Source organism: Acipenser ruthenus, chromosome 1, assembly GCF_902713425.1.
Source record: "Acipenser ruthenus chromosome 1, fAciRut3.2 maternal haplotype, whole genome shotgun sequence".
Classification (NCBI taxonomy): Eukaryota; Metazoa; Chordata; class Actinopteri; order Acipenseriformes; family Acipenseridae; genus Acipenser; species Acipenser ruthenus.
Window position 1 is genome coordinate 2482393 of NC_081189.1, and position 22003 is coordinate 2504395.

At 40.0% G+C, this 22003-nt stretch overlaps 1 protein-coding gene across 1 annotated transcript in view; it reads left to right on the plus strand.

Annotated features, from left to right (window-relative positions):
* Positions 1–11790, plus strand: part of LOC131737756 (dynein intermediate chain 2, ciliary-like) — a 49907-nt gene extending 38117 nt beyond the window's left edge. The window contains exons 19-20 of the mRNA XM_059028810.1: positions 2559–2744; positions 11342–11790. Coding sequence (XP_058884793.1) covers positions 2559–2744; positions 11342–11446 — 291 coding nt within the window. The 3' untranslated portion in view covers positions 11447–11790. The remainder of the gene's footprint in view (positions 1–2558; positions 2745–11341) is intronic.
* The last annotated feature ends 10213 nt before the right edge of the window (positions 11791–22003 follow it).

A 22003-nucleotide genomic window follows, 5' to 3' on the forward strand; every position in this document is an offset into this window, starting at 1 on the left:
TTAAACTGGAACAAACTCTCATTAAATCAGCTGAGACATCTTTAACCCTGCCACGTGCCAAATCCAAAACTGAGAGAAAGAAATAAGGTCTGTAATTAAGGGAGAAAAGCATGCAGTAATTATGAATTGAAAATGAGAAAGAAAAAAAAAAAAAACTCAAGCAGATGGTATTCAAAACACGTTTCGAATATTTTACTGATTTAAAAAAAATCAGTGTCCTTAAGTAGGAGCCAAACAAAGTCATGGAAATACTGTTTGCTATTAAGTTAGAGTTGGTAGAAGTGGTTGTCAGTAGTTCATTTAGGACCATGTGGCTGCTCAATTGCATACCCCAGAGTAGAAAGTAAAATAAGTGTGTATATAGACCCTGCAAGCTGCTTCTACTGCAGAACTTGCTAAAGCGTTTAAAAGCCAATGATCAGAAAGCAACCAATCACAGTGACGTATTTACCATAATTCCAGTACATCTTGTCCTGTGTACAGATGTCATCCCATACATAGAACAGCACACCTAATTGTAATGTTCAGAAATCCAAACAAAGATAAAAAAAAAAAACACACACACACACATACCTGGTACCTTTAAGAAAATGTTACTAAAATAGCAGAGCAAGAAATGAAACTGCTGCAATCTGAACATGGTAAAAGACGTTTAATCCTGGCATGCTACCGGCACAGGTTTCTCCAGCTGCACTTTGTTTGTAATAAATAGTTTCACCATGACAAAGCACCTGTAGGCCTACATGCATTTTTGATGCAATATTAGTGGTACTGTATACTTGCCAGCAGTCCTGTATTATAAGAAATATCCCTTACTTAAAAAAACAGTCCCTTAATAAATCTATATGGGAAAATTTATTTACCGTAAAGAAAACGTTGTATAAGTTGATTTTCTAGGCATTTTTGTGGGGGCCTTAAAAGAGGGGAGCAACTAATACACAGGTGCGAAGTATGCGCCAGTGTGTGTAATATTAAACTATTACCAGCGCCACAGTGGGATTACTACAGCCACGGTTATGGCTCACACAAACTTAACTGTCAACAACATGATTTATTTCCTCAGGATCTACGGCATTCAAGTCATGTTGCTAGGTAGAAACACAAAACCACTGTTCTAATTAAAAGTTTTAATTTGTTACTCTCAATACCCTTAATCAATTTGAATGTTAAACACAAGCTTTCAGACTCTTGACTGACTTCCTCTCGAAAACGTCCCAGCTATACTGCTTCACTGTTAACACAACAGCTGTCAGTCTCTATGAATTTCCTTAGAAAGCAGAGTAGTAAACTTTTCAAGTCTTCTGTTCGTGTAACTGCAGTGCTACAGTAAGGCAGATGACTTTGAGACTGGATCAAGTAAAATGGCGAAAGAAAAACGAGCTGATAGGAGGAAAGTGCTTATGGCCCGATGTGGAAAACATAATGTGTTATACATGTTAGTGCAACACAGTGTTACACTTGTAAAGTATGTGTGTGGTTATGGTTCTGATTAACAAATCTAAATGAATGTGTTTGTACAGCTAGAAATTGAATGCAATTGTTCTGCACCGTATGCAACACTAAGATGTTTTGTTTATTGATTATAAGATGGTGCACTGTTTAGTTTATTTATTTATTTATTTATTTGCTTTTTTAATTGATGCAAGCAGCACTGTTAATACTTTTCTTTTAAATTTGAATTAATTCAACAAATTTGTAAAAGCCAAATGCAGCGGGAGCTATTGTCTAAGTATGGTTTTATACTGATTTGTTTTAAATCCGTGAATCATTTTTGCAAATGAAGATGCTGTAATATCTGTGTTCGGCTGCCTGAGAGAACACCAGACTAGCATCTATAATTACACTCTGCCGAGACCATTGTTCAGTGTTGTTCAACACAGCCCTACAGTGATTCTAAAGTTAGTGTTTTCTTTAATCATCTCCAACTTAAAAAGTCCTTATGCTGAAGCGTGGCAGACAAATGTGTCTGTTTATCTGAGAAGTTGACATCAAACTAAACTGTTCAAAAGGAAATAATCAAAATTCTCTGGCGCTTTTAGATAATAATCTTAGAGCTGCATGAGCATAGCAAGTTTTGAATGAGTGAAGAAGATTATGGTATCCTGCTAAAATGTCAACCACTAAACTTTAATTCTGTAGATGTCTTTTTTTCTGCTGCTGTGATTTTACGTAGGTTTTCTCTGGATTGAATGTGGTATATCAGGCAAGATATACGCATACAGACAGAAAGGGAGACAAACACTGGATTTTGCAGGATAGCATACACTAATATAAATACCTTTCATTTAAATATATATTGTTTCATATTGTTACAGACAGAAATAAACTAAAGATTCACTGCCTTGGTGCATTTTAAGTGCAGGTTTTAATTCTCTAGCCATTAGGAATAGCGGAGTTGGAGGGTCCTCTTAAGACTCACTGTTATCTTTTACCTGCACACAAATTAGTTATTTTTTTTTTTCATTCATGACCAGCTCACTTTACTGTATTGATGCCTAATGGAAACTAACACACCAGTACATTTCGAGTTAGTAATCACATTTGCCTCTCTTCCCCAGGTGCACGTGTTCGATCTGAGTGTGAATAAGTATGAAGCCATCTGTGAGCAGCTCGTGGTGGCAAAGAAGAAAACCAAGCTGACCCACATCGAGTTTAACCCCGTCCACCCCATCATCATCGTGGGGGATGACAGAGGCTACGTCACCAGCCTAAAGCTATCACCTAACCTGCGCAGGCAGCCAAAGGTAAGGCAGTCGGCTTCCTCCTTTAAGGGGGCTATTCGTGAGGAAAGCTCTAACTGCTGGTGTCACAGATTAGTGTTAATACTGGACCTCCCCGAGGTTAGTGTTTAATTGCGGTACTTATAAAATGGTAAAGATATATTAAAAACGCATGTTTCGTTTTAAAAGATCAGGAGAGTTTTTTCTATTAATCCCCATTTCAAGGGTAGCATTTGGATATGTATGCTGTGTTTATATAACTTGTGTTGGGGGGAGGGTGGGCAGAATAGCAGAGGTCTGAAATGCATTACTGTATCTTGGCTAAAATCCCAGGTGGACATTAGTATTAATGTTATTATTATTTATTTCTTAGCAGACGCCCTTATCCAGGGCGACATACAATGGTTACAAGATATCACTTTATTTTTACATACAATTACATTATTTTGTACACATTATTTTTACATACAATTACCCATTTACACAGTTGGGTTTTTACTGGAGCAATCTAGGTAAAGTACCTTGCTCAAGGTTACAGCAGCAGTGTCCCCCACCTGGGATTGAACCCACAACCCTCCAGTCAAGAGTCCAGAGCCCTAACCACTACTCCACACTGCTGCCCTTAATACAGATTTACTGTGCCATTCTTTGTGTCGGTGTTCACAGATTATACATGTGTGTGACTATACTGTATATATTTCTATATAATCAGATATTGTCTTTCTCAAGAGATCTCTTCATATTTGGTTTTTGGACCACTATGTTCTAATTGCCCCCACCCCATAATGTAGGCATACTCAGTTAATGTTTGGTGTTATATATCTTTAATCACTTTTCATCTCCTAACTTTAAACAGCATCAGAGACCTAGTCTCACATGTTTCCATGTTCAGATCTATGCTGCAATTTATTAATCTTTAGCTTTCGGTAAGATTCTGCCAGGGAGAACAGTCTGCTGCCCTCATTTGTATTTTTCAACTGGGGATTACAGAAATCTAATTACCAAGAGTGTCCTTGCTAGAAACAGCAGCCCCGACTCAAGCAAGTTATAGGTGGTCACATAAAGTCAAACACACTCTGATCCATGCACATTAGATTTCAAGGCGATCAATAGCATTAGCCAAGAGATAAATGTCAAAGTGGCAAGTTGTTAATGGATGGATTTTCAACACAAGGTAGATCTAAAAATAACCATGAAGAGTACAATGAATATCTAGATATTAAGTCCTGGTCATCATTCCTTTAAGAATCCAGCATTGCAAATCTAGACTAAGTAATCTAATTTCCCTAAGGACTAAAAAAGAAAAAAGATTCCTCTCCCCTGGTAAATGCATCCCCGTGTTTCTGCTGCATTGTCTGAAGTGTCCTGGTGTTTTCATCACAGCCCTTTGTTATGATGCTCTGTTGATTCCTGTCCCCTGGTAAATGCATCCCTGTGTTTCTGCTGCATTGTCTGAAGTGTCCTGGTGTTTTCATCACAGCCCTTTGTTATGATGCTCTGTTGATTCCTCTCCCCTGGTAAATGCATCCCCGTGTTTCTGCTGCATTGTCTGAAGTGTCCTGGTGTTTTCATCACAGCCCTTTGTTATGATGCTCTGTTGATTCCTGTCCCCTGGTAAATGCATCCCTGTGTTTCTGCTGCATTGTCTGAAGTGTCCTGGTGTTTTCATCACAGCCCTTTGTTATGATGCTCTGTTGATTCCTGTCCCCTGGTAAATGCATCCCTGTGTTTCTGCTGCATTGTCTGAAGTGTCCTGGTGTTTTCATCACAGCCCTTTGTTATGATGCTCTGTTGATTCCTCTCCCCTGGTAAATGCATCCCCGTGTTTCTGCTGCATTGTCTGAAGTGTCCTGGTGTTTTCATCACAGCCCTTTGTTATGATGCTCTGTTGTTCACAATCAGCAATCAGTCCTCCATCAGTAATTCTGAGGAGCAAGATTTTCATTTATAAAGCTGACATGACTGAAATGAAAAATAATTGCATACCCAGAGCTAAGCTAACTTAAAATAAAATGGACTGTACAAATGCTTTCTCCTTTGTTGCCCTTTTGTAACCCTTACTGAACCAGCTGACTGCAGTACATGCTGTCAATTTCATGCTTTATCTTTTAAAGCCTGTGCTTGTACTGCTTTATACAGCTCAGTTATACCATTAGCATTGCAGTGAGTAAATTGAAAGAAAAAGGAAAAGATCTAAAATCCAAACCCACAATTTGACAATGCTATTCGATCTAGAGCCTTTACTACAACTGCCATCCTCACTAGGATTTTCAATAGTCGGATCGGGGAAGAACATCACAATAATATGGCATAAATGTCCACAAATAGTGATCTGAATCTCTGGCCAAGAACCTTAGAATGAGAATCAACATGAACAATCATTGTGCCCCATGTGTATAATATACATGTTCTTTGTGTTTTAATGTGGATAGCCAATTATTTCAACAATACCTTCTCATACTTAATTGTGATTTGTCATGCTTGCCCACCATACACTTTGTTCGCCCATATGTGAATGAAGTATTCTTTATATACAGTACATAGGCCATCACACTGCACAAGCCTGCTTGTTTTTTACCCTTCTGCCTAGGACAGGGAAGTAACTTGAGACTATTTTCTTTTAGCATAACTCATGCAGTTTTACTTGTGGGACGCTCTGTGTCATTGCTTTCTCATCATTGTGGAGGATGCTGGGTTCCCAGGGTAATACTGCCTCATAAAAATGAAAGTTATTTGCAGTAAACTGGGTTTTTTTGGTTTGTTTAGTTTTTTTGATCGATGGAACAGCCTAGGCTGCTCTTCACTGAAGTATATTTAATTTTAAAATAATATTAATGTTGGTGCTTCAGTTGCTCCAACCCACAGCTCTGCGTGCTTAAAATGATCCTTTGGAAGCATGATTATACACTTCATAACACTGTGGCCTTTACCACCAAGATTTCAAGGCCCTTATATTTGAATATTCATCTCATTGTCAAGACCATTAAGTAAAACCTTTTATATACAGTCAAGCCCGCTTAAGATCACTTCAAAGGGACTGAGCATGCGTTGTGACAGTAAGCAGAGTTGACAGTATCAGGAGCTTGTCAATAAAAGAACAAACCCAACGACCGCATACCAATTTAACAAGCTCTCGAAGCCCTCGTATTTTCCTGTACGCATTCTCTTAGTAGTAGAAGCCACGTGAGAGTTGTGATAGGCACTCAAAATTGCATTCCTGTTTTTAAGAATCTTTCGCGGGTACGAAGAAAATTTGTAAGCGAGAGTTTGTTTTTTTCCCCTCACCTTTCTTGGATAGCGCAATTATTTCAGCGTTCGTGGCTCTGTTTGAATCTTTTAGTTTCTGAGACGTTTTCATTTTAATATGCAATGGTAACGGTGTATAAATACAGTACCGTTGATGCAGGCATTTTGAAGTGATATTAAGTGGGGTGGAAATCAATTGTATGACTGTTATATTTCCTAGATATTAAGCAGAGTGTGACATTAACCAGTGATATTATCAGAAGCTTTGTGTTTCATGTGGCTACTATCCCAATAGCCAGTCATAGGGCTTACTGGCCACTTGATGCTGTTTAAGAAGCAGTTTTTTAAATAGTTTAGAGTGTTAAATCAGTTTGAGGGGTTTAGTGTGCACTTAGGATCCTGTGTTATTCTATCCTTGATACATATTTAATATTAAGAGGCTTTCCAATACAGTACATTTTGTGTTCAGGCATTTGTGTTGTAGAGGCTGGCTTGTGCTTATTGTGTTTCTACAATAATCTGCCCTGATAGACTGATGCCAAGTGGAAAGGTTGCTGCATTTCTTAAACAAGTTGTTATTGCTTCTAATAGTTCAAACATTTAATAGGCAAACATTTCGTCAAGTGCCCTTTTCTGCAAAGGGCTGTGCTGTCTTAGTATTTTTATTTTGGCATTTCGAAACCTGCTGTACTTACACATTATGTGACATGTATTGTTAACTTTTTGGTTTATGAAAAACGTTTTTTATACTGAAAAGTTGGTACTAATCTTGCTCTCTAATATAGCTGATCTAAACTATATTTAGAAACTTCAAGGGGATCGTACAATTATTTTAGCAGCTTTCTATTTTTTAAACACATTAATATTGTAAGTTTAGATTGTATTTTAGTGAATCACCAGCAGCAGCAAATTAGGAAGTTGCTAACAAATATAGCACAGTGCAAGTACCAACACAAAATGTTATAAATATCGACTAACAGAAGAACCTTTAAGCCGATGTCGCCTTTTTATTAGTTTTATTCCACAATAAGCCTAACTGTCCAGGGACGTGTTCCTCAGTGTCAGCAGTGTTACTGATGCCCCTTCGTTTAATTAAAATAAATTTGGAACTGTAACACTAACCAGCAAATGCTTTTTAATACAATCCAATACATGCACTGTACTGGTTTTCCAACAAATGTTACATTAGCTATGCAAACTGTCCAGTGTTTTGAATCAATACAAACTTGGCTTTAATGACATATGACACAGTGATGAATGTAAGCTTTTAAACATGTGCCATTTCTATTCTATTAAATTTGTGCCTGGCTAGACTGTACCATTTACAGTTTCACGATTCTCATAAATTAATAAAAAAAACTCTGCTGTTATTAACGTGCTCTTTTAATGAAAGTAGAGTAAATCAGAAGTGCATTTTTTCCTGCTTAGTAGTCCTACAGTGCTGAAAAGCCAGTATTCACAACCTCTAATTAAACAGGCAGGATAACCCCGGTATTGATTTTCTGATCAGCTGGATTTCATGACTTGGACTTTGTGAATGAATCTATACTGTACTGGCAAAACATAGGACTTTCTGAATGAATCTATACTGTACTGGCAAAACATAGGACTTTCTGAATTAATCTATACTGTACTGGCAAAACATAGGACTTTCTGAATGAATCTATACTGTACTGGCAAAACACAGGGAGACCTACCCTGCTCTGCAGCTCACGTCTGCTAAAAACAAGAAGTGAACATATTGGGAAGGACGTGAGCCAGCATGTAATGCATTGCACCGTAGAGGCTGAAGCAATTTGGGCAAGAATCCAGCCTTTCCAAGCACTTTTATTTTGAATAACAATGAGATCCTTGGGCAACCATTGTGTTACTGTGGCATCTTTATTGCATTTTTTTAGACAATGCTAAGAACCACACAAGTGTCTGGTTCACTCTGCAATAATAATAAGCATATCAGTGACGTTCAACCACCCAACATATATTCATATATTGTTTGCACATGTAAAAATGTAAGTTTGACATACAGACAGATATAAAAATGTGTATATATGCAAACCTGTAAAGTTGTCCCCAGTAAGTGATTACTGTATAAAAGTGTATAGTAATTAAATATTGTCAGATTTTGAATGAATAAAATAAGTTATTTGACACATTGAATATTACCAGTATATACTGTAGTTTTAAAGCTATAGGTCTATTTCTCTCTGACAAACCAGAAAAAAGGTTTACATCACCCATAATTCCACACCCATCCGAGATGCATACCCTGGCAGGAAAATGCATAGTGCAGATGCATTACAGATTCCGGGGAAGAGATCCAGGGATAATACTGGGGTACAGAAAACGGAATAGTGGCTTATTCCTGCTGGGCTAGGGAATTGATCAAATGCCCCGTTACGTTTTGGTCTATTTTAGCTACAGTGTGGGTGGAAAGACAGCTTTTCTAATCTCCAGTAATTTAGAATTCCTCTTACACCATTTTGGCTTTTGATTCTCTTCAGTAATGAAATAACTGACTTGACATAAATCAAGCATCGCCCTCATCAATCTTAATATGTGTCAAAGCAGGGAGACAGAAGCATGTTATTAATAACACTGCACTTTTTACAGGCTTTGTGGCTTTGGTCTTCTTTTATGATATTTGTAATACATATAGCTAAGAGAACAAAGAGATCTGGCGTCAAGAACACATTCAGTTAAATTTACAGCAATACACTGACAAAGAAAATGTAATAATAATAAAATGTTAATAAAGAATGCCTTTTCACTGTAACGGTTGTGCAGGTAGTCTACAATTAAACGTAGTGAACATGATCTTATATTGCTCTTTTGCTGCAGGTCACAGCGGTCTTGCTTTGTAACGACAGTGTTCTAGACATTAAGCAGCAAAGTTTAAGAAAGACAGCTACTCACCAGCAGAAACAACTTCATAGCCAAGCCTAAATGAGTTCTGCATGTGCTGTGAAGCTGTTAACTCAGACCCGTAATGATGTCATTGTTCAGAGCACTGAAGAGAGTACCATGAAACCAGTTTGTAAATCTCACCTCGTTCACAAAACTGCAATGCCACCAGTTCTGAGCAGTCTAGAAGCCAATCTGCAACCGGAACGTACCTCCAAAATATGCCTGATATCTGTAACTGGACCTTACCTACATTTGCCTTTTATATGGACCCAGACCATACCTCCAATAGTAATAAACTCACAGCCCTTTGTACAGGAGGCTGTGTGGTCCAGTGGTTAAAGAAAAGGGCTTGTAACCAGGAGGTCCCCAGTTCAAATCCCACCTCAGCCACTGACTCATTGTGTGACCCTGAGCAAGTCACTTAACCTCCTTGTGCTCCGTCTTTCGGGTGAGACGTAATTGTAAGCGACTCTGCAGCTGATGCATAGTTCACACACCCTAGTCTCTGTAAGTCGCCTTGGATAAAGGCGTCTGCTAAATAAACAAATAATAATAATAATAATAATACTGCCTACATTGTTTTTCACTGGACGCTCGTGTGAGTGTCTTTAGTGGCAGATGGAAACATAGTATTAGTTTGAGAATCTCTGTGGTTGGAGCTCTGAAATGTAGGACCACAGATATTTCAGTAGCTTTGAGGTCAAAACGAATATGTGTGGCTGCAATAGTACGTTTAGCTGATAGAATTTGGCATTGTAGCACTGAAAGAAAAACTCATCAGAGAGAATCACAGGTTATAATGCAGCCCCACAGTGTTTATTCCAAAGTGTTTAATGTCCATTTCAGCCGCTGGCCATTCTTCCCCCTTGAAGACCTAATCATCTCTTCCTCCTCAAACCTTCTTCAATGGTGCTGTAAGGTAGCATTCTATGCTGTCCCCTTTATAAGAAGTGCTGTTCAGTTCTTTCAGCCTTGTTGGAAGTTGCGTGGGTTGTTACACAGATGATTCTCTGCGGCATAAATATATGCATCATATGCCACCTTCCTGTTTTACCAGCTATTCATACATTACTGGGGCCTGTCGTTTTACACAACTTGTCTGATTACCTTTAATTTAGTCCTGGAATGTATCTGTAATCTATTCCTTTAGTCCTAGACTAAACAGAAGTAAAATAACTTGCAATAATTAAACAATCATCACATTACTTACATTTCACAATTGTGTTTTGAAGTGCTCCACAGCATTCCCAGGTAAGTGTATGCAGATTGATGGTAATTTTCTGGGAATATCAGGGAGACTGGCACTTTGTGTTTTTCCAGCCTGCTGGACCAATCTGCTTCCACTATCACACCCATGCTGAAAGTATTATAAAATGTTATACAGGTTCTGAGAGCACCTCTAGGAATTGCTTGACCGTCAGTGGGATGTTTGCACCTAAGTGAATGTGGTGTTCATGTGAATATGGTATACAGAAATATCTAGTCATGCAGATACTGCACTTCATAGAGGTTGCTAAACTTACTTTATCTCTCTCTGTTACTTTCTTGTGGAGTATCTTGCACTAAAGTGCATGTTGGAGGATTTAAATATGCTCCTTTTAGTATCTTCCTCCTTTAAAGCCAGTTTCCTGGATCGAATCTAATAGGGTTATATTTACATATTCCCACTTGGATGACCCCCTATAATACATTCCATTGCAGTGACCTATTGCTGCTGTTCCACAGTATTGTGTGTTCCCTTATTGAAGTTTATTTTAGTAAATCATAGCAAAGTGTAATAAAGCATTGTAAAGCCCAGAGAGTTATGGTAAAAAATATAATTAAATAAATAAAAACATCGCAAACTGTTGTAAATGCAAAGTATAATCATGGGAAAACTTCAAAATGACTGTTTACCCTTTTCTAAGGGTGCTTCATGCATGCTTTAGTTCTGTTTGTAACAAATAACTGCTGCTGTGTCTCAACAATGAGATTATCAGCCAAGTGTTTTGTTTGATATTTTAATTTGACTTAAGATATTTATTACTGGGTTGTATTTTAGTGAGATATCCCATGAATTCTTGTCTCAATGATAACATTGCCACAGTATTCTTTTCACTGTTCAGCAATGTGGTTTCAGTTTTCATCTCAGATTCAGCTTCTGCTTTATTTCCCAGAACCCTTTGTTTATCACCACTGTAAAGTTCCTTGATGAAAGGCCTCTTTTTGCTGCAGCCTCTTAAATTTTCAACAGAATCACTTTGCTGTTACTATTCTGTTATTATGTGTTGCTGCATTTTCTCCACTGCTGGTGAAGATATAGCTCCTATTTTTTATTACGTTACAGGTTACTGTCACTATAAGGAATTGTATTTTAAATTATTTTGACACATTTGCTATTTCTCCCCTCTGCTGGTTTCTTATTGCCTATCTCCTTGTCTTAGCCTCGCTCTGCCCCTGCTCCTTTAATCCAGCTCACTGGTATTTTGCAGGAAAAGAAAGGGCAGGAGGTGCCGAAGGGACCCGAGGTGGAGGTCGCAAAGATGGAGAAACTCCTGAACCTCCTGCGGGAGCCAGAGAGCCTGGACAAAAAATAAAGAGCAGGAACGCAGCTGCTGGAGAATGTCATAGAAGAACTCCTACTCTGTATTTACAAAGCAATGACAACCCCTGGAAAACAAATAGCACTAAGATCACATTCAAGAAATCAGTGTTCATCAAGCCACCAGCAACATTGTCATCAGTTTTTCTTTTATTAGGAAAAGAAATAAAATATTTAATGCTATTAGTCAGTAAATATAGAAAACAAATAGTTGTCTCAATATTAATTTATATACATTGTTTTTCTATTTAACAATATACATATATATGTCTATCTTTACACATGAGTAAATTGACTATAATCTATTCAGAAACTATAATAAATGTATTTTCAAAACCATGTTTTATCTGCGACTGAATTATGGAATGCATTTCTACAAATTGTAAAGCGAAAATATTACATCAATGCTGTGCAAAAAAAAGCATACAGGGTGCATTTGAGTCAGTTTGAAGCTAAGTCGATTAACCCCTCACTGAGGCATTTCAATATGAACTGCTGTCACTTTAGATATTAAAATATGTCCAAAGGATGGGAACCTGTAGGGAAGTTGACAGGAGAGTGGAATTGATGTATAATACTGTTTTAAACAATCACAAGTGAAATTGATAAAGCAGATCACTGTGAATTACAGTAATGTAATGAGAGTTCCACCTGTAACCGATTCCTCAGGAAGAATAAAGATTGTTGGTTAAAATCTCATTGTGAGGATAGTTCATTAGAAAGATGTGTTTGCACAGCTTTCAAAATGCTGACCTAAAACCCTATTAGTTTTCTTTAAGGGTTTCACATAACTGGTACGCAGGTACGCATGCGCACCAATAAAAGAATGCACACTTCAACATTGTTTTTAAGGGTTGGTTCATACTTCTGACGCAGATGAATGCAATACGTCAGGCGCAGACAGCTTCAAAATCTCTGCAGCTTCACTATTTGCTGTACGAAGGACGTATCGTGTCACAGCCCTTTTGACTGTGCAGCTTCACTATTTGCTGTATGAAGGACGTATCGTGTCACAGCCCTTTTGACTGTGCAGCTTCACTATTTGCTGTATGAAGGACGTATCGTGTCACAGCCCTTTTGACTGTGCAGCTTCACTATTTGCTGTACGAAGGACGTATCGTGTCACAGCCCTTTTGACTGTGCAGCTTCACTATTTGCTGTATGAAGGACGTATCGTGTCACAGCCCTTTTGACTGTGCAGCTTCACTATTTGCTGTATGAAGGACGTATCGTGTCACAGCCCTTTTGACTGTGCAGCTTCACTATTTGCTGTATGAAGGACGTATCGTGTCACAGCCCTTTTGACTGTGCAGCTTCACTATTTGCTGTATGAAGGACGTATCGTGTCGCAGCCCTTTTGACTGTGCAGCTTCACTATTTGCTGTATGAAGGACGTATCGTGTCACAGCCCTTTTGACTGTGCAGCTTCACTATTTGCTGTATGAAGGACGTATCGTGTCGCAGCCCTTTTGACTGCACAGCTGTCGTTCATGCTTTAAATACAGACTGCATTCGCTTACCTCTTAAACAAGAGGGTTAAAACAATCAAAAGCAATGCTGTTGGTACATCCGCCCTCTCAACCAACAGAGAACCCAAAACAGAGAATTGTATACATTCATTAGAGAGATGCGGGTATGTGACAGTGAGAGACATTTGAGGTGTTTTTGAATGGCAGGTGAAAGGTTGCAATTCCCTCAAAGTGTGGCCACGGGCTTTACATTCTCGCCAGTCCTTTTCTATTTTTTTTTTTCAGAATAATACACACACCAACGCTGTTTCTATTACAGTGCACTCCGTTTATAAGAATCACATCCATCCCGGATGATTGGATTTTTATAAGCGGTTCATTGTAATCGTGTCAGTCCACTTTTAACAATTAGCGAAAGCATGCCTCCGCGCATCAGCAGTTTAAATATAGTATACAAATGTCAACGGTGCTCAATCACTGAGGAAAATACATCAAAACAATCAAAACAAGTCCTCGAGGGTAAGCAACTTGCTATATGATCAAGATTATGTTCACCCAAGGCTGCAGAATCCTATTTTACTACAGTATACTTGAGAAGCAATCGTCTCGTGAGGGTGCCTAGTTTAACTGCCCTGCGGTGTTACATGTAATGGCCTTTGAATTAAAATGACATCACAGTACAGTATTTTACTGTCAGGACTACCACTGCACTTAAGCATCTGTGGCTTACTTATTTTCAGTTGTGATGCAAATCTCAGTTTTTCACTATGCAGAGATGCAAAACTCCGCAATCACCCCCCTCCTCACCGCGCCGCTACACAATCCCCCTCACTCTATATCACACAATAATGCTGCTGTACTCAGTGAATGCAGATTCACTTTATCAAAACTAATTTTCACTAACACAGAACAACAAAAAAATACCTGCCATGTTGACTCACACGTAAACTGCACGACTTGCTTTTTTCTACTGGGAGTCTCTGCGGGTCAGGGATTATACTGTATACACGCTGCGTACATGCCTGCGTACTTAAACATTCAGACACTATTGTTGTTGTCTCTGACACGGCCATTAAGCAGTGGTGCATGTCAACATTTAAAAAAATCAAATATTGATCCTGCCTGTGAGCCTCACGCCTTTCTGCCCTGATGCATATTCATATGTGTAAGATGACCACTGAAGCCTTTGATCCTGAACCCAGCATCCTTGACAGGGGTGCAAATCGTTTTGAAAATTGGTGCTAAACTGTTTTGAAAGTTTAGCACCACAGAGCCCACTGTACTGATGCTAAATTATTAATTACCACCCTAATCAAGCCCCCCTTACAACTTCCCACACGACACAAACCTTCTCTCCTATGTATGAGTATGAGTATGGGTAGTCCAGACCCAATGAGAAACTATCATCATCTATGGTTGCTATAAAAAATAATAATAATAATAATAATAATAATAATGACAATAAATGAGACAGTGACTTGAATAATGATGGTGAGCACACTATCCCTAACCCTAACCCTAACTGCTACACAACCTAAGGAGCTATCTTACAAAGCCTACAGTATATGATAAATAGTGGTGCCCATTAATCAGCAGCACAATCCACCTTAGAGTTCTTACCCACTGGACTGACAAGTTCAATAGTACAATAACTCTGCAGTTTAATGATAAAATACAGGGTACTAGTTTGAACAAGTGTGTTAAATAGTAATAGACATAGTATAGTCTATCACATAGTAATATACATCCCTCACCTACATAATTAGAGACAGCAGTATAATGACAGAGTAACATGCCCTACATCCACCGCATGACAGGTTCTTCTTCATATTCTCAGATTCTGATCCTCTCAACTTGGGGAAAGAATGTTGCAGCCAAGTTTCATCACAACAGCATTTTCCTGAAGAGCAATCAGTCAGCTAGCAGCTGAAACTGAACACAGCAAGTATTGATTCACTACCCGCCCCCCCCCCACCAAAAGAGTCTGTGCTAAAGATAAGCAGGAAAGACTGGAGACAGTATTTGTTCACACCATGTTACCTTGTTACAGAGATTGATAAACCCAGTCTGCCGTGCAGCCCCATGGGTCCTCATCATTGTCTGATAAGCAGTGTAAAAAGACACTGTCCCACTGGTTTGCTTTTTAGCAGAAATCTAGAAGTCTGTTACACCTTCCCTTGAATCATCGCCAGAGTCTATAGGCAAGGAATGTAAAATAAAACCAGTGTCAAGCACATGCGAGATATTATTAAACAAATTGTCCATCTGTGTTGTAGGAATGGGACTGGCTGGAACATTACTGGCATTCAGCTTCAAATGTCCACTCTTTTTATAGCTCTGGGCTGCTGTGAAAAGGGTTCCTACTGTACTGTAGGCTTGTGCTCCCAGTTCTGCACTATGCAGATCTGCAGATGATTCAGCAGTTGCTCATATCCAGCAAGTCCAAGGCATCTGGACATGGCACTGGCCATTCTTCTCCCTAGTGTGGGGCTGATGTGATAGCCCCCTCTGCTCCCAGTCAAGGGGTCGTCAGTAAGTATTTCTGCTCATTCTTCTGCTCCTTCTCCACCGTGGCTAGGACAGGGGTCCTCTCCTGGCTGGAAGGGATCCGACAGGCTTTGTACAGGATCACAAGAAGGATCAGGATCAACACAGCCACCAGGGAGTTGCACACGATGGCCACGATGGCCCCCGTGGAGAGTCCCGAACTCATTCCAGACTCCATGAGGAATGGAGGGGCCAGTCTGTGGCCCCCAAAGGGCCAGCTCAGAATCTCCAGTTGGGCACCTTGCAGTAACAGGGTTGCAGACCTGCTGTGAGTTCACAGGATGCACACTGCAAGCAGAGGCTGGGATTACTAGTTACCATCAAAGTCACTCTACTTCAAAGGTCCGTCTGTTCATTTAGTTGGCGATGCCTTTGAGCCTTTATTCTGTAGATCCAATACAGTTTTAAGAATGCTGCTGCTGATCAGAGACCGGATTTCTTTATTATTCCGGATTCTTGTTTGTTCTATTTGGCCAGAGGGGTTTCAGAATGGTTAGGGGAAAACTACACTTGTTTATTTTAATGACTTTTTAATAACCAATATCCTTTTCATAACATCTCTGGTGAACTGATCATATTTGTATGATGCTACATTGATACAGATTATACAGAAAGACAAAGGACGATGCAATATAGAAAAGAAAGTTTTAGGACCAGATATGAAAAGTAAATCAGCACTTAAAAATGTTTCATTACAAAACTGTGGATCATCAAGGTAGCCTGCTGCACAGTGCTATATGAAAATCTTAATCCAATGCATTCTGACGCAGGTTTTGGAAGGTTGATCACGGTTGGCTGTGCAGTATTTGTGCAGCTCATGCATTAAGGGAAGGTCATGCAATTGTCAGAATGAGGTCCTTTATCCTTACGAATAAAACAGCTTCACAGAAAAGATCTGGATCTCCCCTTTGCTCTGAAGATTGGATCTCAGTCTCTCAACAGATTCCCACCTCTGTATTCCTGCAAACCAAAACAAAAAGCAGAAGAATCAATTGCTGTTCAGAGGAGAATGCTTCCAAAACAACACAGAATCTGGAGCAACGTTTTTGCCACACACAAACGAAACAGACATCTGCTTGCATAACAACTTGAAACTAAAATAATGTATGCCTGTGGCGGAGTGTCCCGCCCCTATGTATTATTATTTGTATTTTTGTTTGCGGCGCGGGTAAAAGCGCCGCATCTTTTATTATATATTTAAAAACCCTGTGAGGATGCATGGCTGATCAGCTACTGATTATTTAACTAGCTGACAGTCATGCATCCTTACCAAACGCGTGCAGACTCTGGCCGAGGGATAATAAGATAATTAACAACTAGTTAATCCCTCGGCCAGAGTATATAAACCTGCAGCTCTCTGCACTCGGGGTGGAGTGTCCATTAAAAAGCTGGGACCAAAAACTAGCATATTGTATTTCTGTATTAAACCATTAGCCTTCCACCACCCCCTTAGTGGAGCACAGGAGCCTGAGCAGCCCAATGATTGGAGCTGATGCCTGGGAATCAAGAGGGATTTGTCCTAGATCTCGATCCTAATTTTAAACATATTATAGCACTCACGTGAGATGAAATGAGGAGAATTATTAAAATGCTATTTATGCAGGGCTGAAGAATCTGTGGACAGAAACACTAGTGTGAGCCATTGCCTCAATTAGCCAGCAACAAACAGACTGAGAGACCATGAAAAAAATACACTTCGCACTCCTACAGTACCTTTAATGCTGTAATCGTGTTAAACAAGGAATAGAGTGACTGCACCCCCAATGCAAAGGCATGCTGTCTGCACTTTGTAGAGTGACTGTGCCCCCAATGCAAAGGCATGCTGTCTGCACTTTGTAGAGTGACTGTGCCCCCAATGCAAAGGCATGCTGTCTGCACTTTGTAGAGTGACTGTGCCCCCAATGCAAAGGCATGCTGTCTGCACTTTGTAGAGTGACTGTGCCTTCAATGCAAAGGCATGCTGTCTGCACTTTGTAGAGTGACTGTGCCCCCAATGCAAAGGCATGCTGTCTGCACTTTGTAGAGTGACTGCACCTCCAATGCAAAGGCATGCTGTCTGCACTTTGTAGAGTGACTGTGCCTCCAATGCAAAGGCATGCTGTCTGCACTTTGTAGAGTGACTGTGCCCCCAATGCAAAGGCATGCTGTCTGCACTTTGTAGAGTGACTGTGCCCCCAATGCAAAGGCATGCTGTCTGCACTTTGTAGAGTGACTGTGCCTTCAATGCAAAGGCATGCTGTCTGCACTTTGTAGAGTGACTGTGCCCCCAATGCAAAGGCATGCTGTCTGCACTTTGCTGAGATAATGCAGTGGCAGGGATCATTGTCTCTGCAGGATCCCCCTCGGAGGAATCCAGTAATGAATTTCAAGGGTACAGTAGCGACAAGCAAATCCGCATTTCTAGATATATATAGATGAAGTAACATCAAACTGAAGGACTGAATTCTATATACTGTAGGCATTAAAGACTTGAATTGAATTGAAATGTACTGCTGTGAATGAATTTCATAATGCTCATCATTAAGCACTCAGTTAATCTGTCGTACCCCAACTCTGTCAATTACTGACACATGCTTTGTTTTGCCAGTAATCTTTTTTTTTACAGACACAATTAGAAAAGACTAAGTAGCTTCAAACACCATTTGAACAGCTTCTGGGCTCTGCTGTTCTGATTCAATACATATAGAAAGTTAACACTGCAGTATGATTGGACTGGAACGAGGAAGGCTGTTCAGAGATTCTCCATGCAAGCTCAAAGCCAGGTAAAGGCATATTTAAAGAGAAATGATGATAACTCAATATTGGATCAACAAGACCCAGAACCAATCAGAATGACTGCAAACACCATAAAACAGTAAGGGAAAACATAAAGCTTGATTTATAGAAACCACACCGGTCAACTGTTTCTTTAAACAGACTGGGGTGATGTATGGGCTTGCACCAACATTCAGCATTAGACCCTCTCAGTCTGACACAGAGGACTGGCGTGTTTACAAGCTGCTGGAAAGCGAAGCCGTCATAAAGGGGGCTTAGCTCCGGCTGGGTGGAGCGCGCATACAGAACAGAGCGCTTTCTGTGTCAGTCTCAAAGAGCAGCACTGGCAGTGTCGTCTGCCAGGCATGCAGGTCATGTGACTGACAGCCACACTGCAGGGATTAGTGCCCGTCCCATTCAGTATTTCAAATTCCTTCATACAAAACAAACAGCATAACGTGCACTGTTGTATAATTTTAATAATCAAAAGTAAAAAAAAAAAACAACCACACTGAACATCTGCCAGTTGTCAGCATGCTGATCTGATCCACCACCATCTGTCAGCCAGAAGCAGTTCCGTGCCTCACTGTGCGTGTCTGAGGGGGAGGGAGTTCCAGTCCAGGCCCTGAAAAACCATTCCCTTCACAGTGCTGCCACCAGGCTAGCCTGCCAGTGGGGTGAGAAGCATGTCAATTAAATTAGTTCCAGTGGACTGCAATCATTTTGTACAGAAACACTCGTCAAGTCTCATTCCTCATGCCTGCGGTCCCTGATCAGTCAGTAACGGTCTCTTGTGCTGTGTGGTATATGTGCGTCTGTGTGAAAGCTTTCCCCTCGTTTGAAGGGCTGCTGGAACTGGAAGTTGTTGAGTAGGCTTTAAGGACGAACTCCCAGGTTTCTGCAATCAAGCTGAGTTTATTCATCTGCAGGAATCCAAGGCTTCAAATAGCTACTAGACCTATATTACTGTGTGAGCTGTGTGCAACTTTACAGCAGTAAGTACAGGAAAACATCTCAGAGGGGAATGACAGTGGGTGCCAGTACAAATGGCTCATCCTCCAAGCAGGGGCTGCTTTGACCTTGGTGTTCCTGGAATGGCAACACTTGGTCTTAGTTCTCTACATTGACTACCCTGGCTTGCCAGCACTGAGTTCTAATGTCACAGAATCACTGCATTCTTAAAAATCCAAGTCGAATGAATAGCCCTTAATAGGTGCTGGAGTCCCACATCATAAACATCTCAATGGACACACACACTAATACTCATTTTTTGATTGCCGAAACTCGTACATTTATTAACATGGTAGCTACTGAAATGTCAGCACTGTGCTTGTTTTGGACAGAGCCCTGCTGCACTTTATCTTTTCATACATTTTATAGTTTCAGCAATTAAATACTGAGGAAGTCTTGGATCAGACTTAATAGTCTATTAGTATTGTGTTTTAGGCACCCATAATTACATTGGTGAATTCTATCAAATTATGCTCAATCATGCATAATTGATATTTATACGAATAAAGAGCTTAAACATTAATTATGCAAAATTTGCCTAATAAAATAATCCCAATTGACGGATAGTCCCGCTTCCTGCTTTTAGATAAGAGTGAGCTGCTTACCTGAGTCCTGGGTCTCCAATGGACTGGTTGAAGATACACCCAATTAAGACGCACATGTCAGCCTGCCACTTCAAAGTCACAAGTACCAGTTTTAGCATGGACTTAAAAAGATAGATCTCACTGGTTTTGGGTTTGTTCGGTTTTGTCCCCATATCATTTCAATTCCAATCCCATGAGCCCTTAGGGAAGCAACAGGAGCTGTTGTGTGAAGCCCTGCAATGAAGCAAGTGGGTGTCAGAGATACCCAATCAGATCAGACATGAGGCTTGGAGTTTATCCCAGTGTTGTCTATATTTTGTTGCAGGCAAGCAGGGATTCAGCCTCCCATGAAAATCCATATATAAAAATCTAAAATATAAAACAGATAAAAAAAACAATGTACCAGTGAAGGTGTAAAACTGAGCAAACTTCTGATACCAAAGGAAACAGACACATTCATTTATATACTTGTGTCCCCACTTTGTCACTTCATGAAGAATACTGCAGTGTACCATGCATGGTGTTACACTGATAGGATAGGTTGTTTTTGGTATGGTTTGGCAGGGATCCCTGAACCCATATCCATGAATGGAAAAAGCGTCCCTGGTTCCCTCCATTCCAGTCATGTGAGAATGTGATACCTTGATTGGTTAACCCACTGGCCACTCAATTGTCATAGTGCATATTAGACAGGTATAACAAGGCTGCAGAAAGCTGGGGCAGGGAGGTAGGCAGCAGGAACACTTTGTTTTCAGCACGGAGACAGTTGTCCCAAAGCGTTAGACAGAAGCGCTGTAGCTAGAAAGTCGTGTCTGTATCTGTCAGCGCTGCCTCTCCTGGCTGCAACTTGTTCATTTTGTATCAGCAAACAATAACAATGCGCTTCCCGTTTCTCTGCATGACCGTTGGCTGTTCTGTCACACATGATAAACCATCTAGAGCTTCTAAAACACTCCAATCACAATGAAAAAAATGCAATCATTTCACAAGCGTTTCCAATTAGCCTTCAGACAAAATGCTTGTCAAAGGATTCAACCAGCTTCTGTTTAGTACTCCACTGTACCATAGTGAGCATGGTAAAGCATAGACACGTATGAACGCAAACAGGGACCGTAAAGCACTGTAAAAAAAGAACATGACAAATGATGGCTAGCCATAATAAATGCATGAGAAAAGCATGGTCAAAATGTAGTTTAAATGTGTTTAAACCACCGGAAGAGAAATACAAATTCGCAAAGTTCAGCCAAGGGAAAGAGATAAACAAATAGCTGACCATATGACTAGTAGATAATGCTGTTCCAGTACAATGAAATTACTTTCTGATGAGTTTGCAGAGTTCCTCTCCCCGCCGCAACCCTGCAAATAAACTCCAGTGTCTGAATGTCATTTTAAAAACGCCCCGGGCACAAGACGGTACCTGCAACCTGGACGTTTCAATACGAGTTTCTGATTCAATTAAACAGGAGCTTGTTTTCCCTTGGAAACCCATCCTCCGCTAATTGTGCCGCCAGCCCTTCTTTTATTACAAACCAATATAGTGTTTTCTAGAAATATGATTAAATACTTATTGCTTTAAAATGTAAGAAAAAAATAGTCATGCATCTTGAAGGATTCAAAACCATCGCAGAGACAATGACTGAATGTTTTCAGACATAAAACCAGCTCTTTAAATAACAAGACAGGGGTTTGGTTGTTTGTATTGAGTGTCGCACCTGAGAAAAAAAAAAAACATTGATTCAAAATGTCACCTACAAGTTGATTTCGATGTTGCCAGAACATGCTGTCTAAAAGTCACCTTGTTGTTTCACTGCCTTTAGCCACTCAATGTTATTGCTTTCAACAAGCACAGCACAGCGTAGGCCTCGGTCCTTCTAGTGTCTTCCACTGGAGCTGTTTGTGAATATTCTAAGTTGTTTAGTGGGTGCTTCAGGTCTTGCACTACTGTAGCTGGATGCTCATGATCTTTTCCTCTCTCTCTCCCTCCCTCTAAATTTAAAAATGCATAAGAAATGTATATCCCTTGGAATACCACAGCCCCCACCCCTGGCAGTAACTGCTGTTGGCAGGGAGATAAATGTTGCCGTTTGGATTTGATGCGCAATGGCTTATTCTGCAATATTAAAAAGAAAATTAGACAAGCATTTCCAATATACAGTGCTCCCTCGCTATAAGGCTCTCGATTATAAC